Raw genomic sequence first — 26,912 nt, forward strand, 5'->3', positions numbered from 1 at the left:
AAAGGCCCTGTGTCCAAATATAGCCACATTGGGGGTTAGAGCTTCAATATATGAATTCTGAGAGGACACAATTCAGTCCCTAACAACCACTCTGTGCCTCAGTTTCCTCATCTGTAAAATAGGAATAGTAATAACATTTATCTCATATGTTGCCATGAGTTGATTAAATATGTAAAAGAAAGTGGCATACACACACACACACACACACACACGCACACACACACACACACATACACATATGTATCTGCCCCTGGTTCCTGACCCAGAGCTCCTAAATCCTTTGGAATTTCCTGGATGATAGCAGTGTCTTTTGTTCTAATGAGGTGACTCTAGGTAGGCTCCTGGATTGGGGCTGGTCACCAGAAAGACCAAGCCATGATTCGAAGCTTGGAATTTTCAGTCCTACCCCCATTCTCCAGAGAGGGGATGGAAATGGAGTTAATGATCGATCGTGCCTTCATCATGTGAAGCCTCTATGAAGACCCCCTAAAGTACAGGCCTCAGAGAGCTTCTGAGTTGGGGAACACATGAAGGTGCTGGGAGAGTGGCATGATTGGAGAAAGCCTGGAGGCTGCACGCCCTTCTCACACACCTTGTCCTCTTCCATCTGGATGTTCCTGAGTTATACCCTTTTATAATAAACTGGTGTGCTAGTAAGTAAACTTCCCCTGAGTTCTGTGAGCCACTCCAGCAAATTAATCAAACCTGAGGAGGGGGTCATGGGAGCCTCCAATTTGTAGCCGATTGGTCGGTCAGAAGCACAGGTGACAACCTGGACTTGCAGTTGGTGTCTGAGGGGGTGTGTGGGGCAAGCAGCCTTGTGGGTCTGAGCCCTTAACCTATGGGATCTGACTCTCTATCCAGGTAGATGGTGTCAGGATTGAGTTAAATTGTAGCACACCCAGCTGGTGTTGCAGAGACTTGCTTGGAGTGGGGAAAACCCCCCTCACATTTGGTGACTAGAAGGGTCAGAAGTGAAGCATTCTGGGTGAGTAGTAAAGGAGAAGTGGATTTTTCCCACTCGTTGTGTAATGTGTGCACAGACACTCGTAATAAATGCTGCGTGTGATACTGTTGTCTGCCACCTCTTTCTCGCCCACTTTAACCCCCTCCTCACCACCACATTCACAAGTGTTAGCGTCAAGTGTGACGACACCGTGCCGCAAAGTCAGATTTTCCAAAACGTTTTATGAAGCCTTAAGCTTGCCAGGGTTCCTTTAGGAGTCAGTTTCCTCTTCTCAAAAATGGGTAGAATACCTCATTCACTTCATTGTGAGAATTAAACTAAATTGAATTAGGTCATCAATAAAGAGCCTCTATCATAGGAACACAATAAATGCAAATTCCCTCCCTCCTCCTTCTCGTTCTGAAATCCCCTCACCTAAGCACTACTGAGAATTTTTTTTAACATCTTTATTGGAGTATAATTGCTTTACAATGCTGTGTTAGTTTCTGCTGTATCACAAAGTGAATCAGCTATATGTATACATATGTCCCCATATCTCCTCCCTCTTGCGTCTCCCTCCCTCCCACCCTCCCTATCCCACCCCTCTAGGTGATCACAAAGCACTGAGCTGATCTCCCTGTGCTATGCGGCTGCTTCCCACTAGCTATCTATTTTACGTTTGGTAGTGTATATATGTCCATGCCACTCTCTCACTTCGCCCCAGCTTACCCTCCCCCCACCGCCCTGTCCTCAAGTCCATTCTCTACGTCTGTGTCTTTATTCCTGATGAACCTGCCACTAGTTTCATCAGTACTGCTTAAATTCCATATATATGTGTTAGCATATGGTATTTGTCTTTCTCTTTCTGACTTACTTCACTCTGTATGACAGACGCCAGGTCCATCCACCTCACAACAAATAACTCAGTTTCGTTTCTCTTTATGGCTGAGTAATATTCCATTGTATAAATGTGCCACGTCTTCTTTATCCATTCATCTGTCGATGGACACTTAGGTTGCTTCCATGTCCTGGCTATTATAAATAGTGCTGCAGTGAGAATATTGTTTTTAAGACAATAATAAACACTTAGAAATATGCTTAAGGCATATGGATGTCATGATTTCACTGCTGTGCAAAAATGCATGTCTTGTGTCTTAAATTAAAAGCAAGACCTGTTGGCGTCATGATTTCAGTGCTGCTCAACCGTCTGTTTTAAGTTAAAAGTCAAAACCCAGTGCACTGGCACCATCCCACTCCCCAGCGTGAATCCCACCCCCCAACCTGAGGGGAAAGGAGGAAACCAGGCTACAGCTCTGCCCAGTTGGACTAGCTCATCCGCCAAAGAGACCGTGCAGTGAGGAGGCGTGAGGAAGCAGAGACACCCCAGAGACTGTTAAATATTTAAACTCATGCAGAATCAGATCTCGGTCCTCCCAGTGTGACTGCCCTTGTGCACGCCCTTCAGCACATCAGTGGTTCAAACCTCGTTTCCGGTAAATCTCAGAATGATTGCTTTTCTTGATGTGGTAGAGTGGTGAGTCAGCAAGCGTTTTTATAAAGCAGAAGGAGCAGTTACAGAATAGTCATCGCAGGCAGGAGCTGACTTGGGGAATGGCACAGAGAGGGAGAAATCAAGGCACAGGGCTTTGAAAGAATCCTTACATTTTCATTTAAGGATTTAAAGTCACCGAAGCCTTAAATCTCAGAAACCTGCATGGCTCCACGTTGTGCATGAGAGATGACTACGGGCACTGCTTCTAAACTGTGGTGCATCTTCCTCTTCTTCCGTTAGATAATTTAGCTTGGAGTCCCCGTCACTGCGCATGCTCTGAGCATTTCCTGAAATAGGGAATCTGGTTGGTATTCCTGCCCTCTGACCTTGTAGGTTTCCAGAGTGTTTACTAGGAACAGAGCCTGTTATTTACTAGAGACAGTGGGGACCCCCCCCTCCATGAACTGACCACCAGGAACCAGGGGAGCAGGCAGGCAGGAAGGTGGGCATTGTAGACGATATTTCAATTATGGATCAGTCCTTAGTCCCTGGCACGCTGTAAGTACCACATGCATGGTAGTTATTATGATGACTGTCCTCTTTGTAGCAGAAGCTGTCAGCACAGAATGTTAGCATAGGATGTATCTTTCCAATAGGGTGATCTTACTCTGAAAAATAGGAAAGAGGGAGAGTTAAGTAAATGGCACTTGCGGGCCCAGTGCCCCAAAGGGCCAGGTGTCTTGTTTTCTGCCCGAATGCTTACCATGTTGCAGACAGCCTGGGGAGAAACAGAAGGAACAGCTGAAGTGCTCATTGGGGTCAGTGTAGAAATGCTCTCTGGGTCCTCCCTGGCTGCCGAGGTCATTGCCGTGCTGAATAATGAATCAGGCTGATTCTTTGCTTCAGCCAGATGGAGAACTGGGTCATGCTCCACTCCAGAGTCCCCAGGCACCTCTCTGGCCGAGCCCATTGAGATGCTGGATTTAGAAAGCATTTCTGTGTTTCAAAGAAAAGCAGTAGCAGATGAAGCCTAATTTTATTTCAAACTGTGTCCGTAATGACAATGATCTACATTCCTATGTATCATGACCCCAAACTCTGATTTGCTAAAGACCTCCCTATTATGGAAGCCATGTCCAGGGAAGATATTTTGAACCTTGAAAAGCCTATGCATTTTCAGAACAGACTCTGAAAGTCGTTTGAGGTCACAGCCCTTTGTTTACTGGCTGCCTTATTTCTTGGCAAAATCTGGATGGTCCAGCGATCGGCCGGTGGGCAGAAGTCAGGTTCGTGCTGTCTCTGGTGCAGTAACTGGGAATGGAAAGGGCAGAGGGGTGTTCTGAATTCTTAGGGAGACATCCCAGGACGTAGGCTATCAAATATGATGAATGTACCCTAAATGGGTATGTTACTGTGGCCACCAGTATGAAATAAAAAAGGATTCTCTCACAGTTTCTACGTGGGATGTATGATTATTCAAAAGGTCCTTCCTCATAGTCACATACAGTGAGAATATGTTTATTTTTTTTCCGCCTGACCCCAAGAGCACAGATATAAAGAGTCTCCACAGAGCAGCTCTGCGTAGCTCAGGCAGCAGCAGGATCAATATGCTCTTAGAATCCAGGTGAAATGGGCTTGAATCCCAGTCTCGTGTGCTGCGAAGTCCATGGGTTCCCCTGCACAGTTCTGCCCGTTCCCTGGGCTTATATGTCTCTTGTGTTGACTCCCTGTTCTCCACTCTGAGGCCTCCGCCACTACTTTTCCTCCACCAAGCATCTCCCCAGGAGAGGAGTACACCCTTCTCTTAATTCCTGACTTCATCCATCTCTGTAGCAGACTTTTGCTGGAGCATCAGTGATAATATCGAGGGAGCTTACATTGCATCAAAAACAGTCACTGGTTTTCAAAACTGGCTGTTGGGCTTCCCTCACCTTTCTTTTTAATGGCAGTGCCTGCCATTTCCGAGGTTGTGCTTCCCCAGAGGCTGTGCAGTATGCAAACACACACATACTTTTGGATATATTTGCAGGAGGTTTAGAACTTGCTGAAGCCCCATCCGTGGCTCTCCGAGGTCCGAGGACTCTTAGGTGGACCTGAGGGTTCCAGCCCCTGTTCCCCCCCAGGCCCCGGGCCTCTCCCCACCCCCAGGCACCCAAGGTATATCCGTAGTGAGGTTGGATCATTAGTTGGAAAAACGAAACAGGATTGACTGGCTGACTGTTGGTGGTGTTCCTCAATCCTGACACTTTTGACAGAGATCAGAGACCTTGTGAAAACAGTAGCCACCTTTCCTTGAGCATTCCCTATGGGCCAGGCCCTGTTCTTAGCATAAGCCTTCCCGTTCATCATGCCAGTACCCCCAGGATGTGCATACCGCTATCCTCACTGCAACAGATGAGGAAACTGAGGCTCACCAAGATTAAGAAACTTGGCTCAGATCATACTGCTAATAGTGGCCGGCCTGGGATTAGATCCCAAGTCAGTGACTTGAAAACCTAGGCCCTAAACCACAGTGCTCACAGCCCCTCCCCCCCATTCCACTGTACCTTACTCTTTGTGGTTCATGTCCACAGAGCTGTGTGACCTCTGGTGTCACAGCCGAACAAATACGCCCTTCCAGTTTTTTGCAGTACTACTCAGAGCAGAGTGTTTGGCCTCTTTGGTTCATTGATGTGCCTCCAGTACCTGGCATATAGCAGGTGTCAGTAAATCTCTGTGAAACGAATGAACCCATCCATCCTACAAGGCTCAGCTCAATACCATCTCCTTCCAGAAGCTGTCCATAACTCCCTCTCTGTGAGTTAAAAGGCTCCTCCTGGGCTTCCCTGGTGGCGCAGTGGTTGGGAGTCCGCCTGCCGATGCAGGGGACGCGGGTTTGTGCCCCGGTCCGGGAGGATCCCACGTGCCGTGGAGCGGCTGGGCCCGTGAGCCATGGCCGCTGAGCCTGCGCGTCCAGAGCCTGTGCTCCGCAACGGGAGAAGCCACAACAGTGAGAGGCCCGCAAAAAAAAAAAAAAAAAAAAAAAGGCTCCTCCCTCCATGAGCAACCAACGCACACGTGCGCCTCCGCGTCCCCTTATTTCTCGTTGCCGTGTCGTGGATTCCCGCGCTGTGTCTACCCCGCGTCGCACTCATTTCTCTATGTCTCCAGGAACTAATAGGCACTCGGTAAACGTTTGTTGACTTGAAGGCACAGTTGTTATTGTGCTGCAGGGTACTTAGGCTTAAGTGGTAAGCAGTTCCTATAAATGAGTGTTCATTAGGATTACATTTGTAGTGCTAGACCGAATTGTAGCTTTTCTCTTAAATTTTCTTAGTTTTTTCATACCTATAATTTAGTGTCGCTGTCAATTCTGGTATCGTTTACTTTTTCGTCATCATCCCTCCGTAGTTATGTAGAGCTCTGACCGTGTTCTGGGCTTCAAATGCGCTACTTCACAGACTTCGCTCATTTGAGCAGCATCTTCTTTGGTGCCGTGCACAGGGGTTGGCTCGCCTGGGAGGAGGCAAGGTTTGTGTCCGACTGTAGCTCCAGTAGCTCCAGTTCCCTCGTCTCTCCTGTCCTCCATCCCCTGCCCCACCTCGTGGTCCAGGAACGAGGCCCCCAGTTTTCTGCCAGCAGGCTCTCATCTTGCTTGTCCTCGCCGAAGCTCGGACAAGGAGAAGTGGAAGGTCTGTGGGAGAACACAGGCGGCCATGAAAGAGGGTCTCCTGCAGCCAGAGAGAGAAGAGAGGGAACATTTGCTGAGGGCCTGCAGTGCCCCAGCCCTGACCTTCCTCGTTTGCTTTTTGGCTCTCCTGGAAGGGCTCTGAGCTTATAGTTATTGTCATTTTGCAACTGAGTAAGCTTAGGTTCGTGGAGGCTGAGCACCCACCGATGGGAATAGAGGAATGCGGACCCGGGACTGTCTGGCCCTGGAAACCAAGGCTTGGCACTGAGTTCTACCCCTCGACACATGTCTTAGGAAGAGGTTCTCCCCAGGCATCAGTCTCTATTAATAGAGGACTCAAAGAAACAGAAGTTGAAACAGGATGTGTGTTTCCAACCAGGATATGACGGTTGGTTCCAGTGTGGGGGAGAGAAAACCAGTAGGAGAGAAGGAAGCCCCAAGCCAAGAGCTGGGTCCCTCCCAGTTCAGCCATGACCCGGGTTCCCTAAATGCTCGTAATAACTAACAGCATTGACAGGCACAGCAGCAAACTCTGCCCTGTTCATCCTCACAGCATAGATAGGTTGTTGTGAGACAGGGATTTTTAGTATCCACGTTTTACAGACGAGGAAACTGAGGCACAGAGAGGTTAACTAACTTGCCAGATTCGCCTTTCAGGACCAGTCGTAGGAACAGCATGACTTTGAGTAAGGAAGGGGCCGTCTGTGGATGGCAGTGGTTCTCAAAGTGTGGTCCTCAGACCTGCAAATTCAGTGTCACCTGGGAGGCTGTTAGAAGTGCAGGTTTGGGGACCGCTGAATCAGAAATGATGGGGATGGTGTCCAGTTTTCTGTGTTTTAACAAAGCCCTCTGGGTGTTTTAGCTTTGCCTGAGATCTGTTAAACTAGAGAAATCTTTAAAATCCACACATAGAGAAAAAGTTAAAATTTATCAATAGCATAATAAATGTTTGTTGAGTTCTTATTATATGCCAGGCACTATGCTAAATATTTTACCTGCATTATCTCACTTAGTCCAACAATAGTACTACAAAGTATAGGTACTATTATTATTCCCATTTTACAGATGAAAAAACGAAGCCTTAGAGACCTAAGTGACTTCCCCAAAGTCACCAGCTGGTAGGTAGCAAAGTCATGACTTGAATCTAGATCCATCTGATGACACAGTCCATACCCTGAACCATCCATTACTCATTTTTGCCCTTTTGGTAAAGAGCTATTGAAGAATGAGCATTAATATAAGTACAAATGTTGATATTTTTTGCAAAATTTGAAAAAAGTGGGATAGGGAGGGTGGGAGGGAGACGCAAGAGGGAGGAGATATGGGGATATATGTATACATATAGCTGATTCACTTCGTTATACAGCAGAAACTAACACAACATTGTAAAGCAATTATACTCCAATAAAGATGTTAAAAAATAAATAAATAAAATGACCAGCAGGTAACTTAAAAAAAAAGAAAAAAGTATTTGAAAAGTCAGATTGATTAAACATTTGATTACATATTTTGACTGAATATTTTGAGCTCCTATTCTCTGAAATGAGCATTTATTCACAGAGCTGATTCTAATTCCCGAGTTTAAGGAAAACTGGTGTTGGTTATAAACCTTCCTAGCCACACGAGGGCAGCACCAAATAGCGCAGGTTGCTCTTTGCCGCTTGGTTCTTTGAAAGGAAACGGAGCTCGCTGCTTAGTGGAGTTTCCCCTCCATAAACCCGTTTCCCCTTCCTTTGTCCGTAGGGACCAGTGGTGAAGCTTCTCAGATCAGATACTAAATTACATACGGAAAATTAATAATATTGTGAGGGCTCTTGTTTTTTGAAATCCATGTATTCTTGGACTCAAGGACAAAAAAGCAGCCAGTATTTTTTTTCACATTCTATTTTTTATTTTTTTATTTTTTTAAAACATCTTTATTGGAGTATAATTGCTTTACAATGGTGTGTTAGTTTCTGCTATATAACAAAGTGAATCAGCTATACGTACACATATATCCCCATATCCCCTCCCTCTAGCATCTCCCTCCCACCCTCCCTATCCCACCCCTCTAGGTGGTCACAAAGCACCGAGCTGATCTCCCTGTGCTATGAGCTGATCTCCCTGTGCTATGTGGCTGCTTCCCACTAGCATCTATTTTACATTTGGTAGTGTATATAAGTCCATGCCACTCTCTCACTTCGTCCCAGCTTACCGTTCCCCCTCCCTGTGTCCTCAAGTCCATTCTCTACGTCTGCATCTTTATTCCTATCCTGCCCCTAGGTTCTTCATAACCATTTTTTTTTTTAGATTCCATATATATGTGTTAGCGTACAGTATTTGTCTTTCTCTTTCTGACTTACTTCACTCTGTATGACAGACTCTAGGTCCATCCACCTCATTACAAATAACTCAATTTCGTTTCTTTTTATGCAGCCAGTATTCTTTTTCACCTTCCTTATTGTTAATAAATTCTTTGAGTCTTCACAGGCTGTAGGACTCTCGAGTAAGCTATTAGAGAAAGTGAGGAAGTGTGCTCCTGGCTTCTAGTTTTAGGACATAGGACCATCCCACAGTAATGCTGGTGTATTAGGGTTCACCCCCACAAGGATCACCAGGATGCTGTACTGACAGCAGCTGCTGTTGATCTTGAACCCCATTTCCACCTGGGCATATCTCAGTATCCCATCCAAGCCTTGGTTTCTATGCCAGAGGCTAAATTCACTGGAATTTTTTTTTTGAATTTTATTTATTTTTTTTATAGAGCAGGTTCTTTTTTTTTTTTTTTTTTTTTTTTTTTTGCGGTACACAGGCATCTGACTGTTGCGGCCTCTCCTGTTGCGGAGCACAGGCTCCGGATGCGCAGGCTCAGCGGCCATGGCTCACGGGCCCAGCCGCTCCACGGCATGTGGGATCCTCCCGGACTGGGGCACGAACCCGTGTCCCCTGCATTGGCAGGCGGACTCTCAACCACTGCGCCACCAGGGAAGCCCCTAGAGCAGGTTCTTATTAGTTATCCATTTTGTACACATCAGTGTATACATGTCAATCCCAATCTCCCAATTCATCATACACACACACACACACACCACTTTCCCCGCTTGGTGTCCATACGTTTGTTCTCTACATCTGTGTCTCAGTTTCTGTCCTGCAGACCAGTTCATCTGTACCATTTTTCTAGGTTCCACATATATGCGTTAATATACGATATTGGTTTTTCTCTTTCTGACTTACTTCACTCTGTATGACAGTCTCTAGATCCATCCACGTCTCTACAAATGACCCAATTTCGTTCCTTTTTATGGCTGAGTAATATTCCACTGTATATATGTACCACATCTTCTTTATCCATTCATCTGTCGATGGGCATTTAGGTTGCTTCCATGACCTGGCTATTGTAAATAGTGCTGCAATGAACATTGGGGTGCATGTGTCTTTTTGAATTATGGTTTTCACTGGGTATATGCCCAGTAGTGGGATTGCTGGATCATATGGTAATTCTATTTTTAGTTTTTTAAGGAACCTCCATACCGTTTTCCATAGTGGCTGCATCAATTTACATTCCCTCCAACAGTGCAAGAGGGTTCCCTTTTCTCCACACCCTCTCCAGCATTTTTTGTTTGTAGATTTTCTGATGATGCCCATTCTAACTGGTGTGAGGTGATACCTCATTGTAGTTTTGATTTGCATTTCTCTTAATAATTGGTGATGTTGAGCAGCTTTTCATTGCTTCTCGGCCATCTGTATGTCTTCTTTGGAGAAATGTCTATTTTGGTCTTCTGCCCATTTTTTGATTAGGTTGTTTGTTTTTTTGATATTGAGATGCTTGAGCTGTTTATATATTTTGGAGATTAATCCTTTGTCTGTTGATTCATTTGCAAATTTTTTCTCCCATTCTAAGGGTTGTCTTTTTGTCTTGTTTGTAATTTCCTTTGCTTTGCAAAAGTTTTTAAGTTTCTTTAGGTCTCATTTGTTTTTGTTTTTATTTCCATTACTCTAGGAGGTGGATCAAAAAAGATCTTGCTGTGATTTATGTCAAAGAGTGTTCTGCCTATGTTTTCCTCTAAGAGTTTTATAGTGTCCAGTCTTACATTTAAGTCTGTAATCCATTTTGAGTTTGTTTTTGTGTATGGTGTTAGGGAGTGTTCTGATTTCATTCTTTTACATGTAGCTGTCCAGTTTTCCCAGCACCACTTATTGAAGAGGCTGTCTTTTCTCCATTGTATATCCTTGCCTCCTTTGTCATAGATTAGTTGACCATAGGTGTGTGGGTTTATCTCTGGGCTTTCTATCCTGTTCCATTTATCTATGTTTCTGGTTTTGTGCCAGTACCATATTGTCTTGATTACTGTAGCTTTGTAGTATAGTCTGAAGTCAGGGAGTCTGATTCCTCCAGCTCCGTTTTTTTCCCTCAAGACTGCTTTGGCTATTTGGGGTCTTCTGTGTCTCCATACAAATTTTAAGATTTTTTGTTCTAGTTCTGTAAAAAATGCCATTGGTAATTTGATAGGGATTTCAGTGAATCTGTATATTGCTTTGGGTGGTATAGTCATTTTCACAATATTGATTCTTCCAATCCAAGAACATGGTGTATCTCTCCATCTGTTTGTGTCATCTTTAATTTCTTTCATCAGTTATCTTACAGTTTTTCTGCATACAGGTCTTTTACCTCCTTATGTAGGTTTATTCCTAGGTATTTTATTCTTTTTGTTGCAGTGGTAAATGGGAGTGTTTCCTTAATTTCTCTTTCAGATTTTTCATCATTAGTGTATAGGAACGCAAGAGATTTCTGTGCATTAATTTTGTATCCTGCAACTTTACCAGATTCATCACTGGAATTTTGGCTAGAGTAATTATAATAATTTATAGAGTAAAAGGAGTAAAAGGAGCTGCTCTTAATAATTTTTCCAGAACAACAGAGATAAATCAGAACCATCCTGAGGATAATTGGAGCATAGGGTCACGCTAATTTCAAATCTCCTTTCATTTTCCCCCTTTGATGACTCCTTTTAAGATGTTTGTGACACTATATTCATTTGTTCTTTCACTCAGCAATGCTCATGGAGTGTTTTCTATGTGCTAGGTTTTCTGCCTGTGTTATGTTGTTTTCTCCTTGTAAGAACCCCCTCTGAGTTAACTATCATTATTATTCCCATTTTTGCAAATAAGAAAAAAATTGGGACTTTGTAAGTTACATGGCCAAGATCACAGTACCTGTAAGTCAGAGCTAAGATTGTAGTTTAGGCTGTCCATGCTCTTGGGCCAGGTACACTCAAACTGTATTGACATCACTGACTGTGTTCTTGTGCCTCTTTGTGGACCCAGCCCCATCGGATACTGTCCCTCCAACAAGCTCTCAGGCATATGGCAGAGTGGTTAAGAGTGAGGGCCCAGAAGTCACACTGCCTAACTTGCATCCTAGGTCCACCACTTATCAGCCTTGTGCTTCACTCACTTTCCTTTCTATAAAATGGGTACAGTAGGGCTTCCCTGGTGGCGCAGTGGTTGAGAGTCCGCCTGCCGATGCAGGGGACATGGGTTCGTGCCTCGGTCCGGGAAGATCCCACATGCCGCGGAGCGGCTGGGCCCGTGAGCCATGGCCGCTGAGCCTGCGCGTCCGGAGCCTGTGCTCCGCAACAGAGAGGCCACAACAGTGAGAGGCCCGCGTACCGCAAAAATAAATAAATTAATTAATTAAATAAAATGGGTACAGTAACTTAATATTGACCTCACAGGGTTGAGGAGAGGATTAAATGAATAAATACCTATGAGGTGACTTCTAGAACTCACCTAACGATGGGGGCTAGTGGAGCCCACCATGTTATTAGAGGGTTGGAACTTCCAGTTCCACGCCCACCTCCAGGGAAGGGAGAGGGCCTGGAGGTTGAGTTCAGCCACCAGTGGCCAGTGACTTAATCAGTCGCACGTATATGATGAAGGCTCCGCAAAACCCAGAGAGCAGGGTTCAGAGAGTTTCCAGGCCAGCGAGCACGTGGAGCTTGGGGAGAGTGGCACCTGGGGAGGGCATGGGAGCTCCGGGCCCTTTCCCCATACCTTGCCCTGTGCATCTCTTCCCTCTGGCTATTTATTCCTGAGTTATATTCTTTTATAATAAACTAGTGATCTAGTATACAAAATGTTTCTCTGAGTTCTGTGAGCCACTCTAGCAAATTCATTGAACTCAAGAAGGGGGTCATCCGAACCTCGATCTATAGCTGGTCGGCCAGAAGTACAGGCGACACCCTGGACTTGGGATTGGCATCTGAAGTTGGCGGAGGCAGGAGGTGGGGCGGGCAGTTGTTGGGGGGACAGTCTTGTAGAACTGAGCCCTTAACTTGCAGGATCTGACGCTCTATCCAGGTAGATGGTGTCAGAATTGAGTTGAATTCTTGGACACCCTACTGGTGTCTGAGAATCGCTTGTTGGTGTGGAGGAAAACATCTGCACATTTGGTAAAGGTGGAAAAGCTGAGTTTTTCCATTACAAGGTGGTACGTAACAAGATGAAAATGATGGGGGAGGGCTGGGCTGTGGCATTGTGAGTTTACTCATGAGGGACTATGTAGGGAGCCAACAAGGGAGGGGAGTTCCTGGGCATAGCCCCGTGAAGTTCTGGGTAAGGGGCTGCCCTTGCACCTGTGGCATCCTCTTCCCCTCGGGCAGTTTCTCTCCAGCAGAAACACATGAGCACGTGAAATGTGAAGACATCTCCCAGAACATTTCCCCAGGACACAGGGTCCTGAGTAGCTTTCACAGTTGTTGTGGGGATGACCTTCTCTTTTTTGGTGTATTTGTAAAAGGCATCGTGTGCACCGTCAGTGAGCAGGAAACGTTCCACTCCGGGCGGTGACGCAGGTACCTCCGTCCTTCCTTTTAGGACGTGAGGATCCACCTTCTATTAGCGTAACCGGGTTGTCTTTGGTCTTTTCGTGTTTTGTTTTCCCCTGAGAAAGTGTGATTAGCAATTCAGGAAGGAGGCACCCAGCCTGGGTGTGGGGTCTGAAACAGAGAAGGTTGAACTAGAGTGAATGTGGTCACTTTGGGACAGTTGGCTGCATTTCTTCATTGTATTATGAAGTTCACTTTGGGGAACTTCAGAAGACACTCTTTGAGAAACAGCCTGTTGGCTCCACAGAAGTGTGGCACCTTATCTGCCCTCCTGTCCTTCAAAGGTGGTCTCTTCAGTTGGTGTGCAGCTCAGGAGGAGACCCGGGTCACAGGTTGCGGTGAGAAACCGCAGTTCCAGCCACCTGGTAAACCTGGTGATTAACAGCTAGGCAGATGCTCTAGCCAGATCACCCTAGTATGTCCCAGGAACTTCTTTCTTGATAAATTTTTGGATTTTTTGCTTGTTACAATATGGATAAGATCCTTTTTTTTTTAATTGAACACCTGAACTTTTAAAAGGAAGACAAGGAGTGTGATCTCAAATCAAATATCTCTAAATGATAAAAGAATAAATGGAATTTGTGCTCTAAGGTATCTCACAAGTCCATCCATTCTGCAGGCTTTCAGGATTTGGGGCTAGTAACAAATGCTGAGACCTATTATCATGAAAGCCCATTTTCCCTCCTCTTTTTTTTTTTTCATTTCTGGTTATTAGAGAATACATTTTGCCTCATTGTTATTAGAAACAAGTGACAAACATGTAGCTAATTCTCCCAGGTGCTTAACAAGTAACAAATTTCACAGGGGTTACATTTCTTACTACAAAAAAAAAAAAAAAACCTGCCTTATACTAGATAAAGGTGCTTAGAAATGTTTATACCCATTAGCCCTGTAATTCTACTTCTAGTAATCTGTTCTAAGAAAAAAAAACCTGAACACACTCACACACTCACAAGCACACACACACACACAGAAAGTTAGGCAAGAAGATAGTTATTACTACATTTTTTTAAATTAAATTTATTTATTTATTTATTTATTTTTGGCTGCATTGGGTCTTCGTTGCTGCACGCAAGCTTTCTCTAGTTGTGGCAAGCAGGGGCTACTCTTCGTTGCGATGCACGGGCTTCTCATTGCAGTGGCTTCTCTTGTTGTGGAGCACGGGCTCTAGGCACGTGGGCTTCAGTAGTTGTGGCACACAGGCTTAGTTACTCCACAGCGTGTGGGATCTTCCCGGACCAGGGCTCGAACCCGTGTCCCCTGCATTGGCAGGCGGATTCTTAACCACTGCGCCACCAGGGAAGTCCTACTACATTTTTTTAATAGCAAAAAATAGCCACAATTTAATTTTCCAACAATCTAGGATTTGTTGCTAAATTAGATGATTGAACATTTTGTAGTAATTAAAGACGCATTGAGTACACCTTGTAGAGGATTTTAAGGTACGTTGACCTGTGGCCAGTGAGTAATCTCCTGTTCTCTGACTTTCCTCCTAGTGTTTTGCTGTGCGCTCTCTGGGGTGGGTGGAAATGGCAGAGGAGGACCTCGCCCCTGGCAAGAGTAGTGTTGCCGTCAACAACTGCATCAGGCAGCTTTCTTACTGCAAAAATGACATCCGTGATACAGTCGGCATTTGGGGAGAGGTAAGTAACAGGTGAAAATAATTAATGGCAGACTTGCTTGCATTCCACTGTTCCTTATGAAACCCCAGAGGTCTGAGAGCCGAGAGATTTGGTACTGATGGCTGATGAAGGTATTTATTGGGGTCACTTTCCCATGAAGGCAGCTGGTGTAGACATGATGCACCTGTGATTTACCTATTAGCCCTGCCAGAGCCCGTTGAGGACTGGGGCCCTGGGAGAGGGCGTTTCTCGGTGTCTAAATGACAGGATCTACTTTGGTATCCTGAGTCCCCAAGGATCCATGGATGGACTTAAGGGCCCAGAAACCCCCTAACCTCCATGCATATTTGGATGTGCCAGTCTACAAGAGCAGTTTTCTGGGAAAAAGACCCATACCTCTCTCAAGGTACATTCTCAGAGGGGAACGTGACCCCCACATATACCCCCAAAACGTTCTTGCCCCCTCTCTAAAAGTTGACACATCATCCTTTTATAATACAGTCTTCTTTATTTGTGATCTGAAAATCCACCTCGTACATGAGGTTTGGAATTGATACCTGTGTATTCTTTCTTACTGTGAAGAACAAAGCAATTCCAGTTTGAAAGGTTAGTTGAGATCATTTCAGAAAGGAAAGTCATGAGTAAAAATACCAAATTTGTATAAAAATCACGTGAAATTGGAAAAGCCATATTCCTACTAAGCTCTGAGACCTGTACAACAAGCACATCGGGAGCATCACGAGGTAGTGGTCCACGTGAGTCCTCTCTACTTGATCAGTCCCCAGTTAAGAGCACTGGCAGCGAAAGTTTGCTTTTTGATTGGGCTGTTAGGAGCCCCTGTCGCCTTTTGTCCTAGCAGCACTGTCGTAGTAGGAGGTAGGTTCCCAAGGCTCCTCATGGTAGAGTCCGTCTGCTTTAGAATGGGGCTGAGCTGCAACACGAACCAGATTTTTAGATCCCAGGCATGGGAGGAGAGGAGGAAGAATTTTCTCCTGCCAAGAAAATGACACTTTTTTGGTATTTGCCTCTATTATCCTTTCACTGCGTTACCTTTCCAATACCCAGGCCTATTTCTCCCACCAAATTATCCATCTGTCTTCTCTCTCCTTCATTCAAAATGCTGTTCTGGGCTTCCCTGGTGGCGCAGTGGTTGGGAGTCCGCCTGCCAATGCAGGAGACACGGGTTCGTGCCCCGGTCTGGGAAGATCCCACATGCCGCGGAGCGGCTGGGCCCGTGAGCCATGGCCGCTGAGCCTGCGCGTCCGGAGCCTGTGCTCCGCAACGGGAGAGGCCACAGCAGTGAGAGGCCCGCGTACCGCAAAAAAAAAAAAAAAAAAAAAAAAAAAAAAAAAAATGCTGTTCTACCAAAGGCATAGATCTCAGCTAGGATTTAGAAGGACAGCTGGCGTAATCTATACTGCTGTTTGAGAGACTAATGAATACCGCCAGGTATTTAGAAGAGCTAAGTAAGATTCTAAAGGAATCTCCAATTGGCACGATTCCAGCAGGAAAGAAAGCTTTGGGTGGGCCAGCAATGCCTGAGAATCTGCTATGCCTTCCCACCTAGTTAGCCCCCGCTAGGCCATTCCTATGTTTCTCAGTTCTTGCCTCTTCTTCTGAAACGATAAATTCTTCAAGCAGTGTTTCTAGTTCATAGTATATAAAGTACAGCTCAGTGTTTAGGGTTATGAGCTTTTTATGTTATGTGACTTTTTGCCATGCCTCACCACGCACAGCACAACTCCTTAAAGGTTTGTTGAACGGCTGACTGAAAATAAAGTCATGACTTTCAGATGAGTGTCCCATCTTTAGATGACACCTGCATAAGCATTGGTCGTTTGGGTTACAATTAGCAAGACTTTACAGTGGTCAACCAGGAGTTGCTGAGTGTTCATGAGAAAAGGGAAAGGGCACATATGGGAAGACACGAGTGTGCCTAGTGAACTCAACAGAAGCCACGGTGCATTTTCATTCAGGGATAGTCCACACTCAGCCAACCATTCTCACTTCAGATGACCAGCTGGTAGCTGTCACTGGTTCTGTCCGGTAATACGATGACTGTCGACAGAGGTAATTGACAAAGATGGCCTGTGTTGCCTTTGCGTGGACCAGTTGTGGTTTCTAAGCTGAATCAATCCAAAAGAAATGCACCACCCAGCTCAGTGCAGGGTAGGGGGATGATTTCAGCTCATCCTGGATCTCATCTGTAGACGCTTGGCTTAGACATTGACTAGCAGAGGCACTGAAACACCCGTGTCTGCCACCTCGGCAGCAGAGCTTGTGTTTACTCTGAGAACCTTTGATGGGGACCTGAAATATCGTTCTCAAAAACCAGACCAAGGAGCATCTGTCCTGCTTTGGATTTGAACATCTGCCAGGAAGCCTCACTGTGCTGCCTTGCTAGACCTCCCTAGCGTCCACGCCACAGCATCTGGGCTGAACATGACCTTCAGTGGACAGTTTAATAATTTCTTAAAATTATGCCTGAGGATTTGCAAGGGGAGTGAAGTTGGATGGCCTAGCATTCCTACCCTCAAAGAGCCAATATGTGGCGAGACAGGAGACCAAAACCTGAAAACCTGAAGAGTGATGCAAGAAACCTCAGCCTCCCCCGTGTTGGTATCACAACAGCACATGCGCTAAAGGCCTTGCGACTTCTGTGTCAGGCTGTGAGCAGGTTACTTAACCTATAAGCCTCAGTTTTCCCATCCGCTAATCACAGATAATAAATCCAAGCTCTGAGGCAAGTTAGAGCCCTCATGACCCAAGGAACCTGAAGCCTGTCGCATAACATCTGAGGTGTGATAAAGTCACTTCAGCGTTAGCTATTGTAGCACCGAGAAGTGTCACAAAGCTGTGCCTGCTATTTACCAGCCAGATCACACAGATAAGAAGTGGTGTAACAGTTGAGAAGAGACAGACATCGTTGTGGACCTGGGAAGGGCGTCAAGGGGTTGCCTGGTAGGGTCTGGCCAGAGGGGAGGGAATGGGGACAGAGGGGTTGTGAGGGGATGACAGACTTGGAGTCAGTAAAAGGCCAGATTCTCCAGGGAACCCGCCTTTAGCCTTTTTTCTTAAAGATTCAAAGTGTAAATAATTAAAAATAAGAGCCAGCTAGAAAGCAGGCTAGGGACACATTTCAGAGGATTTGGAGAAGGAGAGAGAAATTGGGCATGTGAGGGGAAGGTGAAAGATTTATGAATCTCTTAATCAGGAGGGGATGTCTCTCCCTTAGGAGAACAAATTACAGGGGTGAATTTTTGATCATTGAACCGACACCCCCAGGTAGCCACAGACATCCCGAGGACGTGTGGTTTCATGAGGAAGGTAACCTGTCTTCTCGTTGACTCCCAGGGGAAGGACATGTACCTGGTCCTGGAGAACGACACGCTGAGCCTGGTGGACCCCATGGACCACAGTGCGCTCCACACGCAGCCCATCGCCAGCATCCGTGTGTGGGGCGTGGGCCGCGACAACGGCCGGTGAGTGCCCCGGGCCGGCGCTGTCCTTTGTCACCTCACCCGGTGCCCCAGTTTTAGCTTAACCCTGGAGCGAGGCCTCACTGTTACTGCATGTTGCTGAATATGAAACTTGACAGTAGACTCTCTGTAGAAATGTAAAAACTTAAAGCACATCTCTATCCCTGCCTCATCAACCCTCCTTCCGTTCCTGGTTTCTGTACCTCAAACCTTTTGTCAACTCTGGATCCTGCTTCTGATTCCATGTATTTCTCCCCCAACCCCCACTCATCCTCATTCATCTAAGTTCCCTACTCATCCAGGCTTTCTGAACTCCCACCTTTTTTTTTTTTTTTTTTTTGGCTTCTCTGCAGTCTGTTTTAAAGTTGAGTCTCAGCTATTTCAGATGCTCTGCTATTGGTATTTTCTTTGTAGAGGGCTTGTTGGAAGGGAGAGGTTGTACAGCCTTTAATCACATGCTTTATTATTTTTTTAAATTTGTTTTATTGAGGTATAGTTGATTTATAATGTGTTAATTTCTGCTGTACAGCAAAATTCACACTGTACAGTATAACTGTACGGGGATTCAGTTATGCATAGATATACATATTCTTTTCCATTATGGTTTATCATAGGATACTGAATATAGTTCCCCGTGTTATACAGTAGGACCTTGTTGTTTATCCAAATTGCAAGCTTTAGATCATTAACTCATGCTGATCAGGAGCTTCTGGGGTTTGAAGATGGCTGAACTCTTTTAACGTTTGAAATGTCTGGTCATACCAAAGTTCCACTCAATGTGTATTTTTCTGAAATTCTCCTGAGTATTTGTCATTGCCAGTAAGTACTTCTTAATAGATGTGTTGTGAATTTTTTGCTGTCCAGTGACTGGAAACAAGGAAGTTCTGATTTTCAAGTACATATTCTAACTAATAAAGTGACAGTAATCACAGGCATCATACTTTGATACTTTATGAAGTAATTGGGCTACATGAAATGCATCTAACTCTTGAATTAAATTAATCTTTGTCAACTCTCGAGGTATACCCGAGGATCTCCTAGCATTTAGGGACAAGCTATAGGATGATTATTTATTGCTCTGTTGAAAAGGGGCAAGAGCATTGCAGAAGCTGCTGAAAACCCCAGACGACAGAGAGACTGCTCCCCTGGGGTGGCTCCATTCCTGGGCATCCTGGCTTATTGGATCATGGGGTCCTCTAGGTGGCTGTGCCTTGGCTTTGCCATCCTTTGTCTTCCAAAGATGGGCAGTAGTGAATTTGATAGTTTTTTGATTCAGTTCCAAGTCCTAAGCCTGAAAGGAAAGTGGTTAAGCATTCATCAAAGAACAAGCATTTTTGCTGGAATCACAGGTGAGAAATGGTCTGCAAAAGAGAGAGCTGCAATGTCCTCTGACAGCTGATTGGATAAACCTTCATGGGAGCACAGTTGTGTCTTTGAGCTTTTGTAACAGTGATGAACGGTGACAGCTGGACCAGGTGCTTTGGGGGGAAATGAGTAGATAGATTATGCATCCACACCTGTCATTCAATTGCTTAGCAGAGCTGGAGCACTGGAGTTGATGCATTGGCATGAATTGATTAAGTTTACAGAGGAAAATACCTGATGATGTTCGTGCATCATTAAAAACATTTAGCCTTGATGGAAGAGTGTAAGATACTTGATCCTTCCCTACTTCCTGTCCTCCAAGTTTGTTTTCAAGACAGGAGTCAAGAGGAAGATCATGATTTACGTGTACAACTGGATGGGGTTGTGTTTTTTTGAGGTTAGCTTGTGAGTGGATTTCATCGATGAGGTTTTCAGTTCACCCCAACTCTTTTTTTTTTTTTTTTTTTTTTTCTTTTTGCGGTATGCGGGCCTCTCACTGTTGTGGCCTCTCCCGTTGCGGAGCACAGGCTCCGGACGCGCAGGCCCAGAGGCCATGGCTCACGGGCCCAGCCGCTCCGCGGCATATGGGATCCTCCCAGACCGGGGCACGAACCCGTATCCCCTGCATCGGCAGGCGGACTCTCAACCACTGCGCCACCAGGGAGGCCCCCACCCCAACTCTTTAAAGTAAGGTCAGATGCTCTTTGTTCAGGGAGAAAATATGATTCAAATTGCGATTGACAAAATTATTCAAGCCCTGAGCTTAGTTTTCTCTCATCTGTGAAATGACGGTGATAATAAGAACCACAAAGCACCACAAAGCACGTGTGTGTATGTGCCTCTGTGTGTATAGTAATTGGCCCACTGATGGGGGATGTGGAAAATGCTTAATGAATGTTAGCTCTTGAATCGTTAAAGCAATATCCACTAGCAGAGACAGCTAATTACATGGCTTCCTTTCAAAGACAGGGAGGATGAGGGAGGGGTCAGACCTCAGGGAGGTTTCGAGGACAGTTTATCATTGATAACAGAGGGTGAGAGGCTGTTTCAGACACTGAGTTCAGTTGTCCTACAAAGCAGGAAGGGCCACTCCCCTTGCCACCCAGTGATATCAGTGTAAATTAGGTTACCTTGCCTTGATTATGTTTTTGAAGTGTGGGCTGAGTTACTCATGTTTTTTAAACCATTTCTTATTCTTACTCAATGTTAGCAGATAAGTGTAATTTAGAAATACACTGAGGGCTCTGCATCAGCTGTCAGGACCTCAGAAAGCTCATGTAGTGGTTGGGGGCCCTTGAGCTAGATTGCTTTTAGAAACAGTAAATAAAAAAGTATGTTTGTCAGTGAAAGGTTGTATTTCTCCCATTGGACCCCTGAGTTTTCATTCTCTAAAAGAAGGCCTTTGTATTCCTGCTTTTTAAAAAAAATACTTTCTTTTGCTCTTGATTCCTTTTTTTTTTCCTTACAGCAATTTACAAGAGCAAATTCAATTTGTAATGCTGCAAAGGAAAGGAGTTTACACTTTGCATGAATAAAACATAAAAGTGTTTCATTTTGCTTGAGAAAATGAGTCCATTTCACATTCTCTTTTGTAACCTCCCTTGCCGAGAAAATGGAATCTCTTAGGGAATTTCTTGATGTGGTTAAAATGAATATGGAAAGTATGTATACCAGAGGCTTGAAGGGCACAGTCTGTCTTGAAATTCAGAGTGCTTCACTGAGCCGTGTAATTTCAGGATTTATAAAGTTGTTTTGGGTTTAGCATTTTCTTAAGGCTTTCAAGTGGATTTGAGTTGCTCTGAAGAAGTTACTTATGGAGTAAGTTTACTTTGGGTGAGGGGATGATCCAGCTGTGACACACCCCACCGATCCCCCAGGTTGATTTGGAGAAGCCTCTTATTATGAATGGCTGAGAAGTCGCCATCGCATCAGACGTTGGTTCTCTGTGGGGTGCTGGTGGTTGCAGGACTGGACTGAAGTTTTTGTCTTGTTCTTGAGAGTCACGCCTGCCTTTATTATGGCATTTCTTGGAGCCCATGTGCATTACTGCCAGGCAAAGGGAGGGCTCCCTCCTCCTACTTCGGTTCCTTTTGATCACAGTGAGATAAATGTCAAGGCTCCCAGAGATGGTACTGGTGAAAGGGGTTTCATGAGCCTTGTATTTCCAATCACAGGGAGCACCCAGATTGACCTGCTCTGCTTCCACCCCTGTGGGAAGGAGGCCCTGGGTTGTAGAACTGGCATTTTGCCGCCAGTGACTGGGGCAGGTGACCACAGTGCCATCTCTCATCTTGTCTCTACGGACCTGCAGGCTGCCCTTCCAAGGATGGGGTGGGAGGGGTTTCACAACAATCTCAGGGGCTGTGCTAATCCGGCCACAGCTCTCCTATTTATTCATTCGGCCCTGGGAAGCAGCACTCTCCTTATTCTTTTATTTTATTTATTTATTTATTTTTGTTTTTGCGGTACGCAGGCCTCTCACTGTTGTGGCCTCTCCCGTTGCGGAGCACAGGCCCCGGACGCGCAGGCTCAGTGGCCATGGCTCACGGGCCCAGCTGCTCCACAGCATGTGGGATCTTCCCGGACCAGGGCACGAACCCGTGTGCCCTGCATCGGCAGGCGGACTCTCAACCACTACGCCACCAGGGAAGCCCCCTCCTTATTCTTTTAAAGAGATATCAATAGCAAGCAGACATAACTTCTGAACATAGGAGACTTTAAACTGGGACTTTCCTTGCCTCTTGTGACAGGTAAGGGAAGGGGCACACAGATCCTTCTGTACGTTGCCAATAAGCAATAGAATCTGCTAATCCTGTCTGTTTCCCATGAGAAAGGAAAGTGGGTGGATGGTATAGTCCAGGGTTTCAGACCCCATAAGTGGGATTTCCCAGGTCGGTGTACCATGGAGCACTAATCAGGTCAAATGTTCATAGACTTTCCTTGAAAGGGAAAAAAAAAAAGATCTAGGGTCAGTTGGGAAAGTGGGTTAAACCAAGTGCATCAGGCCCCTTTGCTTTGGACCCTCTCGGAGGTTCTCCTGTCCTGATGTGGACTGGAACCCTTTTCTTCATGGAAATGCAGTCTCATGGAACACACTTTGGGAAACGCTGCTCTGGTCAATAAACTCATTAATTTAAATTAGTGGCAACACTAGACTGCTGTTTTTGTCTTTAGGAAAAATTGGAATTCCTTGTAATAAATAACCATTATAAGTGGAGACCCCACTGGGCCTGCTCTAATGAAGGTAAAATTCCTTTATAATTAAAAGCAGCCATCACAGCCATTGTGCACAAGCGCTTTTTAAAAAGCACTTTCTTATGCAGGTTAAATGTTGACCCTGTGATGCTGTTTGTGCTTATAGTTTGTATAGCAGAACTTCTCTTCTGAGAAGGTGTTTTATGTGTCTCTTTCCTGCTTTTTTTTTTTTTTTTTTTTTTTTTTTTTTTTGCGGTACGCAGGCCTCTCACTCTTGTGGCCTCTCCTGTTGTGGAGCACAGGCTCCGGACGCGCAGGCTCAGCGGCCATGGCTCACGGGCCCAGCCGCTCTGCGGCATGTGGGATCTTCCCGGACCCGGGCACGAACCCGCGTCCCCTGCATCGGCAGGCGGACTCTCAACCACTGCGCCACCAGGGAAGCCCCTCTTTCCTGCTTTTGATGAACAGTTTTTAATAAAATCTTACTGTGTGATAGATTATTCATAAATTTCCAATTGTTTATCTTTGACTTAACTGTTTTATCTGGTTAAGATCTCAGGAACTTTTATCTAAATAACATAGTAAGTCTCAAGTGCACTGAATATTTTTTTTCGTTTTCTCTTCTCTTGGGATATTCCCAACTGGTTTTATCCACCAAGCCCCTGGTTTTAAGTTGCTTTAGAAGTCTCCTGCCACACATAGTTCATGCTTTTGTTTTCCTGCCAGTGTTGTTCTGTGTTGATTCTTTTGAAAAAACTGCTTAATTTTGGGATGGGGTTGAGGGGTACATGGGCATCCTGGCTGTAACACTGAGGTTAGTCAGAATATGCAAAACTGTAACTTGTAGGCTTCCAAATGTAAAAGGTGGTTTCGTAACCACTGTCTTTCAACCTCTTTACTTTAGAGATTAACTGAGGACAGAAGGGGATGATTTGCCTTAGGTGACCCATCTAGTTGTGACAGGGCAAAGACAGACTCCTGGAATTGTCCTCTGTCCAAATAGGAGCTCCTCTGTTAATCTGACAAGACATAATGGATGGTCTCACATAACCTGGGCTCAGCAGGGAGACGGGGAACTCTGCACTCGAGGCCTGGTCTCTTTCCTTGAGGAGATGAAACCACAGGTGTGAATTAAAAGCAGAGGTTGACAAAATATGGCCCCGAGCTGAAAATGGTTTTTCCATCTTTAATGGGTTGTTTTAAAAAGGAAAAAATGGGCTTCCCTAGTGGCACAGTGGTTAAGAATCCGCCTGCCAGGCGACACAGGTTCAAGCCCTGATCTGGGAAGATCCCACATGCCGCGGAGCAACGAAGCCCATGAGCCACAGCTACTGAAGCCCACGTGCCTAGAGCTCGAGATCCACCACAAGAGAAGCCACTGCAGTGAGAAGCCTGCGCACCACAACGAAGAGTAGCCCCTGCTCGCCGCAACTAGAGAAAGCCCGTGTGCAGCAACGAAGACCCAACACAGCCAAAAATAAATAAAAATAAAATAAATTTATTAAAAAAAATTTTTTTTAAGGAAAGGAAAAAAAGAATAGGGGACCCAAATGTGGAGGACCCAGTATGGCCTGGTTCTTTCCAGAAAGAGCATTTACAGTAACATGCATTCAGAATAGAATGAGGCAGTCATTGTGGCTTCTGTAGGAAGTCTGTGGAAAGGCAAGTCCTATTCTGCCATCTTTCCAGTGTCTTCCTAGTCTGCCCAGCCAGGGGACTTGTCTGTAAGTTGAAGGAGACCTGGAACTTGCACATGTAACATTATGCCCACATTCTGTGGGCATATGCCATCATATCCCTTTGGCCACATGCAGCTTCAAGGGATTCTGGGAAATGGAGTCTCTAGCTGGGCCAACAATTGCCTAGTTAATACCGCTATTAAAAAAGATGAGGTGGGCTTCCCTGGTGGCGCAGTGGTTGGGAGTCTGCCTGCCGGTGCGGGGGACGCGGGTTTGAGCCCTGGTCTGGGAGGATCCCGCATGCCGCGGAGCGGCTGGGCCCGTGAGCCACGGCTGCTGAGCCTGCATTTCTGGAGCCTGTGCTCCGCGGCGAGAGAGGCCACGACAGTGAGAGGCCCGCGCACCGCGATGAAGAGTGGCCCCCGCTCACCGCAACTAGAGAAAGCCCTCGCACAGAAATGAGGACCCAACACAGCCAAATAAATAAATAAATAAATCAAAAAAAAAAAAAAAAGATGAGGTGAAACAACTAGCCTCTGACACAGTCTGAAAAGGAATCACCTCAGTGTTCCCAGCCTGTGACCTATTGTTTCCTGTGCCAGTTATTTAGCTGCTGTCCCTCAGCTCCAAACCCACCCTTCTCTGCTCGCTTTGTGAGACTGGAGCTGGGACTCTGCAAAAACGTTTCTGCTTCTCTAGTTTGCTGCTCGTTAGACTCTGACTAGAGGGGGCTGCAAGGCTGGAGGAAAGAGAAGGACCTTGCTTCCCGTGTCTGTGAGCATCATCCTAGAACAACTTCTTCATCACGTTGTGTCAGTTCTCACGCAGTTTTCCTAGCACTCACAGAAATGCAGAACCGTTGATCATTCCCCTTCTTCAGAGCTACCAGTGCCACTGGCTCGGGTGCCCTCTTTAAAGGTCTGAGTCCTGACCCTGCTTCCAGTCTAGAGACACCAGCCCAGCAGCACTACCTCCTCAGTGTCAGAGGTTTTGCACCATGGGGCTTCTCCAAGCTTCTAGGTTTTGATAATTCCAACCTCTGCCCTTTGTTCTCTCCACCCTCCAGGTCACAGCCCCCTCTTGCAATTGCTGCCTCCATGATAACTTCTTCCTATTCCCTTTTTAGTTTTGTAGTTACAGGTCTTTAAATGATCTTTCTGTCCCAGTAACTGGTGTGGTTCCTGTCTCCTGCCTGCACGCTCCCGAGTTAACCCTTAAATGGAATTAGCACTGACTAAAGGAGGCAGCATGAGGGCATGTCTGCCCTGAGGAGGGCATTCAGGAGAGCAAGTGAGTGGAGCTGTTCTTTATGTTCAGCTTTGCACATTGTGGTGACACAACAGCATGTATGCCAAGGAGACGTCCTTTCTAAATTGGTGGAAGTTGCCAGTGATAAAGGGCAGTTCTGTTTTAGGTGACAGGATTTTAGAAATAGTGGGCCTCTTGGTTTTTTTTTTTTTTTTTAATGTTTTCAATATCCACATTTTTTTAAATAAATTTATTTATTTATTTTTGGCTGCGTTGGGTCTTCGTTGCTGCACGCGAGCTTTCTCTAGTTGTGGAGAGCGGGGGCTACTCTTCATTGCAGTGCACGGGCTTCTCATTGCAGTGGCTTCTCTTGTTGCGGAGCATGGGCTCTAGGCACGTGGGCTTCAGTAGTTGTGGCACACTGACTCAGTAGTTCTGGCTCGCGGGCTCTAGCGTGCAGACTCAGTAGTTGTGGTGCACGGGCTTAGCTGCTCTGCGGCATGTGGGATCTTCCTGGACTGGGGCTCGAACCCATGGCTCCTGCATTGGCAGGCAGATTCTTAACCACTGCACCACCAGGGAAGTCCCGGGCCTCTTGGTTTTTGATCTAATTGAAAGTTATCTCTATTTTCCCTTTGCCACTGTTTCTTTTCCTAGGAGTGATGGAGAGAGGCGTGTCTTCACAGGGTGGATGGAGAGCTTCCTAATGACATGTAGTCAGAGGGTTCTCTGAGCCAGCCAGTAATGAAAGATTGATGGAATCCCAAGATATGATAAAAGTTTAATCTAAGGTATATGCTGCCTTGCCTCAGGGAGAAAAGTCTTCAGGGAGAGAGCAGTAATTCTCTCCCTATGTTCCAGTATTACCTTGACCTCTAGAGCTAATTTCTTTTTAATATAGACACATGGTAAGCAGAGGCATCAGGATTTACTTGACCATTCCGCTGACTTACACCATAGTTATATTTTATCTCTATAGAAGTGGCCTTCTTGCCTTCTATTAATCATGCTGGGATGCTTGCTAATACTTTCAATCTAGAATAACCTGTAAGGAAAGACATTATAAGTGATTGTCTAAGAAAAGTTTCCCTCAGAGGAATGCCTTGAGAGTGTCTTCAAGCCGATCCTTCCTTAGTGGATATATGAAGACAACAGTTTCTTCTGAAGAACGCATCCTGTGTTTGGATAGCTGGTTCAGTGCATAATCCATTGTTTCTCATAAGCATGTTTCAGCACCAGACGATGTAGCGTGGGAGCTTGAGATTGTCATGTCAACAGCAAAAAATTCTGATGATGATCCCTGAGCAACTTCCATCTCACGCTTCCCCTGAGTCCCAAGCCAGGTGAGGG

At 45.6% G+C, this 26,912-nt stretch overlaps 1 protein-coding gene across 18 annotated transcripts in view; it reads left to right on the top strand.

The window, feature by feature from the left end:
* APBB2 (amyloid beta precursor protein binding family B member 2) overlaps positions 1-26,912 on the top strand; it is a 476,036-nt gene that overhangs the window by 297,487 nt on the left and 151,637 nt on the right. For all 18 annotated transcript variants that reach the window (XM_081232470.1, XM_081232469.1, XM_081232466.1 and 15 more), the window contains 2 exons: positions 14,471-14,617; positions 17,951-18,078. In XM_081232470.1, coding sequence (XP_081088596.1) covers positions 14,471-14,617; positions 17,951-18,078 — 275 coding nt within the window. The remainder of the gene's footprint in view (positions 1-14,470; positions 14,618-17,950; positions 18,079-26,912) is intronic.

The sequence above is a fragment of the Mesoplodon bidens genome (assembly GCF_964165515.1).
Source record: "Mesoplodon bidens genome assembly, chromosome: 1".
Classification (NCBI taxonomy): Eukaryota; Metazoa; Chordata; class Mammalia; order Artiodactyla; family Ziphiidae; genus Mesoplodon; species Mesoplodon bidens.